Source organism: Portunus trituberculatus, chromosome 31 (assembly GCF_017591435.1).
Source record: "Portunus trituberculatus isolate SZX2019 chromosome 31, ASM1759143v1, whole genome shotgun sequence".
Lineage (NCBI taxonomy): Eukaryota > Metazoa > Arthropoda > Malacostraca > Decapoda > Portunidae > Portunus > Portunus trituberculatus.
Window position 1 is genome coordinate 2,639,953 of NC_059285.1, and position 11,669 is coordinate 2,651,621.

At 40.9% G+C, this 11,669-nt stretch overlaps 1 protein-coding gene across 5 annotated transcripts in view; it reads left to right on the plus strand.

Annotated features, from left to right (window-relative positions):
• LOC123511664 (baculoviral IAP repeat-containing protein 6-like) overlaps positions 1-11,669 on the plus strand; it is a 68,912-nt gene that overhangs the window by 17,547 nt on the left and 39,696 nt on the right. For all 5 annotated transcript variants that reach the window (XM_045267714.1, XM_045267715.1, XM_045267716.1 and 2 more), the window contains exons 12-19: positions 2,863-2,994; positions 3,141-3,276; positions 3,893-4,139; positions 4,855-5,129; positions 5,329-5,516; positions 5,674-5,816; positions 6,261-6,396; positions 6,620-6,788. In XM_045267714.1, the coding sequence (XP_045123649.1) occupies positions 2,863-2,994; positions 3,141-3,276; positions 3,893-4,139; positions 4,855-5,129; positions 5,329-5,516; positions 5,674-5,816; positions 6,261-6,396; positions 6,620-6,788 (1,426 nt within the window). The remainder of the gene's footprint in view (positions 1-2,862; positions 2,995-3,140; positions 3,277-3,892; positions 4,140-4,854; positions 5,130-5,328; positions 5,517-5,673; positions 5,817-6,260; positions 6,397-6,619; positions 6,789-11,669) is intronic.

Genomic DNA, 11,669 nt, shown 5'->3' on the forward strand with positions numbered 1-11,669 from the left:
ATCCAGGTAATATTTTTCCAAATTTGAAAGCCCCACTGTATCATGCAAGCTGACAGGCTTTTGAATACATCAGGAGCTGCTGGTACTAAGGCCTGCCTCAGGAGAAATCCTGAGACACCTGTAGAATAAAGATCAAGATCAAGCCTCTCGTGGACAACACAGGCTCTGCCGATACAAAGGCCTGACTCAGAAGAAATTCTGTGTCACCTGTAGCATCAAGATCACACACACCACTCACTGCCCAGTCAAAACATAACAGCGTCACCAGCAGCTCATCTTCCTTAGTTCAACTTACCACGAAAACACCCTGCAATGTGGCCTAACGTTCCTAAGAAGACCAGGAAGTGTCTTACTCTTGAAGTGAAGCTGGGTATTATTCACAGACAAGAGAAAGGCCAGAAAACTAATAACATTGCTTCCCACCATGGCTTGACTCCATCTACTGTCTACTATTTTCAAGTCAAGAGACTCTATTAAGAAGGCTAGTGAGACCTCATCTTCCTTGCAAGCTAAAAGAACCACCAGAACTCGTGACTACAATGGATAAAATGGAAAGCCTTGTGGAAATGTGGTACATAAGTTTTGTATGCAGTACCATGATGCGCACTTTGTTTACATTTCACAGGTTGCCGGTTAGAGTATTTCCCGTTTCACTCTCCCTCCCTTCATAAAGTTAAGATCATCAACATTATAAAGTTACGTACATACATACATTAGTGTACATTATAATGGCTTAAATTAAACTACCTAAATGTTTAACTTCATAATTTTTACTTTCATTAAACCTTTTACTGTATTATGATGCACTCTCACTTTGCTTACTCTCAATGGAAGTTCAAATCAGGGGTTAAACTTGTTATAATCGGTTCGCTTAACGAAGTTTCACTTAACGAAGTGTTTTTTAGGAACGTAACCCCTTCGTTAAACGGGGGTTGCCTGTATTTCTTTTGCTGCTGCTAGGATGTCACTGATTGAGCGCAAGCTCCAACTGGCGATCAATAGGGTGTCCAGTTGGGCCAACATGAACGGTTTTCGATTCTCCACCTCGAAGACCGTAGCCATGCTTTTTTGTCGCAACCGTGGTGTCCATCCAGACCCTGATTTATACCTCGCCAATAGACGCCTCTCATGCATGGAGGCAACTCGATATCTTGGCCTTTTATTTGACAACCGTCTCACCTGGGTTCCCCATTTCCGTTCTCTTAAGGCATCTTGTCAGCAGGCATTATCCCTTCTTCGGGTTTTAAGTCACATCTCTTGGGGTGCGGACAGGGACACGTTGCTGCTTCTTCACCGTACACTTATACTTCCCAAGCTGGAATGCGGCTGTGAGATCTACTCATCCACAACAGATGCACGACTACGCACGCTTGACTCCGTGCATCATGCTGGGGTCCGCTTGGCTACAGATGCATTTCGGACATCTCCAATACCTAGCCTTCTAGTGGATGCTGGTTTCTAGCCGCTCGACCTCCGGCGCCAGTCTTCGATGCTCCGATGTTGGTTTCGCACCCACCGTCTTCCTGATTCTGTCCCTTGTCTGTCAATATTGTGGGACTCGCATTCGCAGGCGTATGTCACTTGACTGAGTCTCCTTAAACCTTTTGGCCTTCGAGTGGCAAACCTCATGATGGATTTGTCTATTGACCCCACTCCTATCTACTCTTTCCGGCTCCCACGAGTTGGTTATTGGCAGCTTCCGGTTGTTTCATTATGCCCTCCTGCCATGGATGGCAAGAAGGATTTTCTGTCAGCTCTGTCCCACACACGACTTTTAGAACACTTTTTTTATCCATTCTGATGACATCCCCGGTTTTACTGATGGTTCCAAATCCGACACATGCGTTGGGTTTAGTGTGGTTTTCCCCTCTTTTTATCGGTCTGGCAGCCTTCCTTCAGTAGCCTCTGTCTTTACTGCGGAGCTGTCTGCCGTAGTCCTAGCTTTACAGATCATTTTTACTCTCCCGGTTTCGTCTTTTACAATTTTTAGTGACTGTTGCAGTGCTCTTACTGCTCTCTCTTCCACTATCTCCCTTAACCCATTGGTTTTATCAGCCCTAGAGTGGCTATATCTACTTACCAGAAGAGGATATCGTGTTGGGTTCTGTTGGTTCCCTGGTCACGTTGGTGTTCCGGGGAATGAACACGCAGACCGCCTCGCTAAAGAGGCAGCAAGTCGCGCTCCATCTCCTGCAGCTGTTCCGTTTCGAGAAGTATTTCACTGTATTCGTGTGGCAGTTATAGCAATTTAGCAGAGGAGATGGCTAACGGGGATTGCAACCTCGAAAATGGGAGAGATCAATACTTCCACTCTCCCTCAGTGGACATACACCCATGTCCGGGATCGCCGTGCACAGACTATATTGGCGCGACTGCGCATAGGTCACACGTACTTTACACAAAGTTACCTGTTGACCAGGGACCCTCAACCTTACTGTGATGACTGCCTGGTGCCACTTACGGTCCGGCACCTGGTTGTCGAGTGCCCCAGTTTGAATGACTTACGACTACCTCTACCGCTGTCACAGTAGAGATAGCGGTGTCTATTACATCTCAAAGGTCCTTGGACCAGAGTGCCTGGCCCAAGGTCATGACATTTTTAGTTTTTTGGGAGAAGCCAGCCTTCTCCCAAGGCTGTGAAATTTATTCTTGTTTTATTATATGTATTTTAATGTTTTATTTTATTTTATTTTTATTTATTTATTTTTTTATTTTTTATTTTTTTAAGCTATTGTATTGTTTTTAACTACTTTTAGTTAGGTTTTTTTTTTTAACTATTTTGTCATTTTAAATTATTATAGCGGCGCCATATAACTTTTGATGTTGCGGCGCCTAATTTCAAAACCATCCATCCACCTTCAGATTTGTGGCAACGGTTCCACCATGTTGGTCTGAGATCATACAAGCCCAGAAGCAGAGGCGAAACCCCCAACACCTGCAGCAACACCCGGATGACCTGGACACCACACGCACCTGGCGTCTGGAGGCTGACAGGTGAGGAAGGTTCTGATGAATATATATCACAGGTGGAGACTTTACAATGATTGACATTCTGATAGCAAATTGAAAAAAAATATCATGTATATGTACACTACATGAATATATGCATAGGTGTTGTATTACAAAATTCCCTTTTACAGCTCCACTTGGGACGAACACCTGTTTGAGTTACTGCTACCGGCTGGGGCCAGTGGAACTGGAGCTGTCCAAGTTGGCCACATTGACCTTAAATTGAATTTTGTCCATGGCCCACCCAATCCCCTACCAACTTTACAGGTAAAAACACAATAATTCAGTACATTCAATTTATATATATATATATATATATATATATATATATATATATATATATATATATATATATATATATATATATATATATATATATATATATATATATATATATATATATATATATATATATATATATATATATATATATATATATATATATATATATATATATATATATATATATATATATATATATATATATATATATATATATATATATATATATATATATATATATATATATATATATATATATATATATATATATATATAAAATATATTTACATATAATATATTTATATGTGTGTTTCACTGTTTGATCTGCTGCAGTCTCTGACGAGACAGCCAGACGTTACCCTACGGAACAAGCTCAGAGCTGTGTGTGCGTGCGTGCGTGTGTGTGTGTGTGTGTGTGCATGCGTGTGTGCATGTGCTCATGACGTGCTGTGAATTAATTGGGATATTGACACAAACAATGGGTAATACAAGTACATAGTGTTAAATTGCTGATGATCATAGTTTGGTTGATGTATTTACAGTATCACATCATAGCATTTGTTTTTAATGGAATTGTAACAAAGTTTTTCATTTTCCTCAGGTGACGTTGCTGAGACAAAATCTTGCTACCCCACGGAGGCACCAAACTCCACAGCAGGGCAGCACTGGGAGCAGTGTGGGTTCTTCCTCCCCCACACATTCCCAGGGTCCCTCCACTTCCTCCACCCAAGGCCCCTCCACTTCTTCACAAGGTCCCTCTACTTTCACATCCTCCCAGCCCTCCGTCTCTTCTCAGTCCTCCACGCAAGGGCCCTCCACGTCCTCTAACATACCTGACGATGCAACCGGTAAGTTAAAACTCCCTTTTTATTTTCAACATTATATACTTGTTTGTTTATCTCAGGATATCGTAGAAACTATATCCAGTCTCTCTCTCTCTCTCTCTCTCTCTCTCTCTCTCTCTCTCTCTCTCTCTCTCTCTCTCTCTCTCTCTCTCTCTCTCTCTCTCTCTCTCTCTCTCTCTCTCTCTCATATACACACACACACACACACACACACACACACACACACGGCCCGGTAGCTCAGTGGTTAGGCGCTGGCTCACAAGCCAGATAACCGGGTTCGATTCCCCGGCCGGTGGAGATATTTGGGTGTGTCTCCTTTCACGTGTAGCCCCTGTTCACCTAGCAGTGAGTAGGTACGGGATGTAAATCGAGGAGTTGTGACCTTGTTGTCCCGGTGTGTGGTGTGTGCCTGGTCTCAGACCTATCCCAAGATCGGAAATAATGAGCTCTGAGCTCGCTCCGTAGGGTAACGTCTGGCTGTCTCGTCAGAGACTGCAGCAGATCAAACAGTGAATACACACACACACACACACACACACACACACAGGACCTGGGCTTTACACAAGGGGATATTATAAGGCTAATTTACCTCTTGAAATATTTTACCATGTTTTTGAGGTTAATGATACAAAAGTAAATTCAATTGCAGAGTTAGTCTTAAGATATTACTTGTTTACCCAACTAGCTTTATTTCATCTTTTTTCTTCCCTATGGCCAGATTACCCGGAAAATCCTGTTCTTACCCGAGAGTTCCAACTGAGTCACAACGCTGAAATTCTGTGTGGACCAGTCACTGTGAACCGTTGTGTTGACCTTTCTGGACAAGCAGCCAATGTCACCCTCACCTCCCCTGCCCTACTTTCTTGTCGCACTCGCACCTACCTCATCCACATCAAAGCCTTGCCACCAAAGCTTACACAGCAGCAACAACAGCAACAGCAACAGCAGCAACAACAGCCATCACAGACACAACAGCAGCAGCAACAACAACAGGTGGAGTCATGAGAGAGAGAGAGAGAGAGAGAGAGAGAGAGAGAGAGAGAGAGAGAGAGAGAGAGAGAAATTTGTCACAGGCATGTAACACAAGATAAAAATAAGATACAAAGTGCAGTAAGGTAGTGGATGTGAATGGAAAGTGTTTAGTATTTTGTGTCATGGCATTTATGGTGGTGTCACTTTTTTTTTCTTACAGGAGGTACAGAAGAACAATGATCTTGACCTGGTGTCACAGTATATGCCGCCAATATCTTCCACCTTCCTTGATCGCCTTGCTGCTACCTCCTCCAGCAAGCGGGTGGAGGTGGTGCGTGGCTGTGATGTTATCCAGGAGCTGTCCGTCACAGTGCGTTGCTGCACCAGGACCTCCATCCCTCATGAGAGGTGAGTTTGGGCAGGTAGATGTGTGGGACAAGGTAGCATGGGTTGGAATATTAGGGAAGTAAAAGACAAAAAGAATGAAATAAAAATGGTTGACATTTTATGTACAGATGATGTATCAAGAATATTGCTTTTAAACTGTATCATACAACTCTTTCAGGCTACAAAGGTTGTCATTGGTTGAAAATGAAGGCTTCCATAAGTCTCTGTTGGAAGCAACCATCAGTGACGCTTCATCTGACCACCTCCGCCACCGAGCTCTTGACCTCTTTTTGTGGCTCATCTCAATACACACTGCTGCAGGTGAGGAACTGCCTCTAAATAACACAACAGAGAAAGAATCGATGTTCTGGATTTTAAGATTAGGAAACATTACAGTGCTTTATTGCATTTCACTTTACATTTTTGAGCTGGACTTCAACAAATATTGGTTTACATGTCTTGAATTGTTTAACATTGAGAGGATAAACTTAAAAGGACTGATAAGAATTGTAAGAGATGAATGTGGAAGATTAGCTTCTTTGAGGATGTGATTAAAATATGAAAATTATGAATCAAAAGAATTTTGAAGCTCTAACTTGAATCTCTTAGCTGTATAATTCCTTAGTTTTAGTGTAACTTTTTTATCATCAGTCTTACTATTATCCCTTTCTCATGTAATAAAGACCAAGTTGCCTTTTATTGATTCTGGTTGTGAGTAATTACAGTGTTAGAAACTGTTCAATATTGTTTGTTATTTTTTTGCAGTGGATGACCGCACTTTGAGTGTCCCCATTATCACAATGCTCCAACTGCATCTTTCTGGTCTAGTGCGCAGTTGCCTCTTGCTTGGGGAACGTGCAGTGGCTCACAAGGCATCCAAGATTATTGTCACTGCTTTAGAGTGAGTAATGATGCACTGTAGTAGCAGTAGTAGTAGTCATGTAATATGTGTTAAGATTTACAAATATTGACACTAGTCATGTACAGTGTTTAGCACTTACAGATGGGGCAAAAATGAGTTTCTTATTTCAGAGGTATGTCATTATAGTGGAACTTTTAATATTTTTTGTACTTAAAAGAATTTGTTGATAAATCTACATTCACCATTGTCTCTCCTATCTTAGAGGGTCACGAGTTGTGGAAGGTGGCTTTGTGTTTGGCTGGGCTGTGCTGGATGCCCTGCTGGAGTGTCTTGATGACATCTTGCAGTGCCAGAGTGCTGGTGCCCTTCACTGGTTCTTCACCCTTCTCAACCACTTCAAATGGTGCAATCCCTGGGGGACTGCACGCAAGGTGAGCCTTACATACAGATTCCTCAAAGACTTGTGTATTGATCCTTAGTTGTCTGATATTGTTTGTAGTTTGGAGTTGGACTTTCATGATATTGTTTTACCTTTTATGTATTTAGTATTCATGTTCCTTGAATTTTTTTTTATCATCTCATAAGACAGTGTTCTTCAAACTTTTCTTTATCACAACTCAGTTTCATATTATATACTATTATTATTATTATTATATTTTTTCTTACCCAATATGTCTATTCTATTGTTCCATTTTTACCTCTCATATTGAAATTGATTCACGCACATGCACACACACACACACACACACACACACACACACACACACACACACACACACACACACACACACACACACACACACACACACACACACACACACACACACACACACACACACACACACACACACACACACACACACACACACACACACACACACACACACACACACACACACACACACACACACACACACACACACACATACACACACACACACACACACACTCCGCTCCATGGAGGCGGACGTGCCTCCTGCGCAAGAGGGGCATCTAACTAACACTCCACATGTTAAGCAATGTGCTTGAGTGAGAATAGTTATTGATATTGAGGGGCGACCAGAGTGAGTGAACGAGTGTACAGAGTGAGCGTAGCCTGGTGGCGTGTACATGGGAGTGATCGGAGGTGTGAGAACCTCCACACTCCAAACGACAGAGCGGGAACCACACAAAGGCCAGCCATAGCAGCCGCCAACGCATCCAACCACACACACGTAGCTACCAGGCCTGGCCCCCAGTGACCACACACCCACATGCTCCCAGGAAGAGTAAGAAAAATGGATAGACCGGTAAGAAATAAATTACCAAATTCAAAATATGTTGATGAGGCCCAGGAGCAAAGCCAAAGTGGCCAGTCAAAGCATGAGTCCAGCTTCAACAGGGCAACATTGCAAGGTAGATTGGTAATGTTGGAGAAGAGATTTGAGGAGTTGGTGAAGGAATTAAAAGTTCAGAGGAGTGAGGAGGAGCAGGATAGAGAATTCTGCAAGGCTTTGAAGGAAAGAGTTAAGAGACTGGAGGAAAATGAAAACGATTGGTGGATGAGAATGCACACTTGAGAGTGGAGGTTGAAAAATACAAGAGACGGTTGGAGGAGAAAATGGATAGAGTAGTAAAGGAGAAAGATGACTTTAAGGAAATGATTAGTGAACAGAATGAAAGGCTTGAAAGGAATGGGAACTGAAGAAAACACAATGGACTGAGTCGAGGAAGCAGAGATGGTTGGATTACAAGAAATAATTAAAGATCAGTTGAAGGAAGACAAAAAAGAAAGGTCCAAGGAACTGGTTAATGTAATGAAGAATAAGGAAACATTGATAAGGAAATAGCAGAAAAGAAGAAGAGTGTGTTAATATTTGGGATGAAAGAACAAAATATAACATATAAGCCTAAGAGAATTAAGGAAGAATTAAAAATGGTAAGAGATCTGTTCAAAAATCTAAATGATGATGAAAAAAAAGACCTACAAGAAGAAGTGGAAGAGATCCATAGACTGGGTCCGTATAAGGAGGAGTGAGCAGACCGATTAAAGTAGTACTGAAGTCACAACAATCTGCGGAGGATATCCTATATAGAACATCAAAGTTAAGAGAGATAGAAGGTTGTAAAGAGGTGTTTGTGAGAAAGAATAGAAATGAGGAAGAGAGGAGAAGATATAAGGAATTGGTGGAAGAGGCGAGAAGGAAAAATGATGAGCGGTCTGAGGAGGAAAAGAAAAGTTTTTGGAGAGTTATAGGAGAGAGAGTCAGAAAGTGGTATGTGGAAAGAAGGAATACGGAGGAACCCCTAGAGGGAGCAGTGGGTGGACCGTAATGTATACTAATATAGATGGGATACTGTCAAGTAGATTGGAATTGCAAGACTATATGATAGTGGAGAAGCCTGATATAGTGTGTTTGACTGAGACAAAATTGCATGAAAAAACAAAGATAAATTTGGATAATAAATATAATATATGGAGAAAGGATAGGAGAGTAAAGGTGGAGGAGGAGTTATGATTATGATGAAGAAAGAAATAAATGTGGATAAGGTTTGGTATGGGAAGAACAACGCAGAAGTGATAAGCATAAGGATAAAAAGTGATGGAAAAGAATTAATAATCATGGTGACCTATGTACCTCCTAAAACAAATTCTTGGACATTAAGGGAATACGACAATATGATCAAGGATACTTTACAGAGTTTGGAAAGTGTATTATCTGGAAAAAGAAAGGTGATACTAGTAGGAGATTTTAATTGTAAGGAGGTGGATTGGGAAAATCTAGTAAGTGGTGTTGGAGAGGAAGCATGGGGAGAGAGATTTCTTAATCTAATGATGGAAAATATGATGGAACAGAGGGTGAAGGAAAATACTAGATATAGAGATGATGAACCAGCTAGACTGGATTTGGTGTTAACAAGAGAAGTGTACCTATGTGGAGATATACAATACAAGTGTCCTTTGGGAAAGAGTGATCATGTGGTTATGGAAATGCAGATAGCAACAACACAGCGAAGGAAGGACGAGACATACAGGAGTGGTAGATTGAATTATAGAAAGATGGACACAGAAAGTTTGAAAAATTATTTCAGAAAATTAGATTGGGAGGAGATGTTACAAATCAGAGAAGTGCAAAAGAAATATGAGATTTTTATGAAATATTATAAAGAAGGAGTTATGAAATTTGTACCAAAGTATAAACCGAGAGAGGAAGGAAGAAAGGATTGGTTTAATGCAACTTGTGTTAAGGCTAAGGAAAAGAGATGTGGCTTGGAAAAGATGGAAAAGAGCAGGAATATACTAAATAAGGAGAATTATAGAGTGGCGAGAAATGAGTATGTGAGGGTAAGGAGGAGGAAGAAAGAAAATTTGAAAAGATATTGTAGACAAGAGTAAGGAACATCCAAAATTGTTTTACAGGTTCATAAATGGTAAACTTAAAAGAGAGAGTCCATTGAAAGATTAAAAGGAGAGCAAGGGATAGTAGATGACCCTAAGAATATAGCGGAATTGCTAAATAATAGGTTTCAGCAAGTATTTACTGAAGAAACAATGTTTGTAAAGCCACAGAATGTACAAGGAAATGTGCACATGGATGACATTAAGATACCTAAAAGGAGTTATATAAAATGTTGGAGGAACTTAAAGATGATAAAGCGATGGGACCAGATGAAGTTTCAGGAAAATTATTGAAGGAGTGTAGAGAAGAATTGATTGATCCATTATATGATATTATAAGGTGTTCATTAGAAACAGGGAAGTACCAGTAGAGTGGAAGAGAGCTGAAGTGGTGCCCATTTATAAGGGAGGCAGTAAGGAAGAGCCTCTTAACTATAGACCTGTGTCTCTAACAAGTGTGGTCGGTAAGATTTGTGAGAGGGTGATAAAGAAATATTGGATACGGTTCCTGGAGGATCATAAGTTATTATCGGATCATCAATTTGGCTTCAGGAAAGGGAGGTCATGTGTAACAAATCTACTGAGCTTTTATTCAAGAGTGGTTGACAAAATACAAGAGAGAGAGGATGGATGGACTGTGTATATTTGGATTTAAAGAAAGCTTTTGACAAGGTACCTCACAAGAGACTGTTATGGAAAGTAGAGATTTATGGAGGACTGAAAGGAAAAGTGTTAAAGTGGATGGAAAACTACTTGAGATGGAGGGAGATGAGAACGGTAATAAGGGATGCAAAGTCGGACTGGTTGGTGGTGGAGAGTGGAGTCCCACAAGGCTCAGTGCTGGCACCAATACTTTTCCTTGTATATATTAATGACATGCCAGAGGAGTAAACAGTTATATTAATTTGTTTGCGGATGATGCGAAGTTGTGTAGGTGTGTGAAGAGTGAAGAAGATTGTGAAATTTTACAGGCAGACCTGGATAAGATTTGGGAGTGGAGCAAGAGGTGGCAAATGGAATTTAATCTGAGCAAAAGTCATGTGATGGAGATGGGAAGAGTGGAAGACGGCCAAGAGGGTCATATAAGATGGGTGAAGAAGTAGTGTTGAAAAAGGTGGAAAAGGAAAAGGATTTGGGAGTGATAATACAAGACCATGGGCAGTTTGAGGCTCATATTGATAAGATGTTTGGAGAAACGTATAATTTGATAAAAATATTGGATTAGCCTTCCATTATATGGATAAAGATATGATGAAGAAATTAATTAGTATGGTAATTAGACCAAGATTGGAATATGCTGGAGTGGTTTGGTCCCCTTATAAAAAGAAGCATATAAGGAAGTTGGAGAGATTGCAGAGAATGGCAACAAAAATGGTTCCGGAATTGGCAGAAATGACCTATGAGGAGAGATTAAAAGAAATGAATTTGCCTACCTTGGAACAAAGAAGAGAAAGAGGAGATTTAATACAGGTTTATAAACTGTTGAATGGACTGGATGAAGTGGATAATGAGCAAATGATGTTGAGAGAGGAAAACTTAAATAGAACTACAAGATCGCATAGTAAAAAGATAGCCAAGGGAATATGCTTGAAGGATGTGAAGAAATATAGTTTCCCACAAAGATGTGTGGAGGTGTGGAATGGTTTGAGTGAGGAGGTGGTGTCAGCAAGGAGTGTGCATAGTTTTAAAGGAAACACACACACACACACACACACACACACACACACACACACACACACACACACACACACACACACACACACACACACAACTTGTTTATTTTGATATGTTGATGTCTGTTTTATGATGTAGCGACTCACTGAACAAGATATTACAGGGAGGCGGTGGCATAGTGGATAAGGTAGTGAGCGTGGGATCGGGCAGACGTCCACGCGTAGGTTCGAATCCCACCACGTACAGCCTTAAAACACTT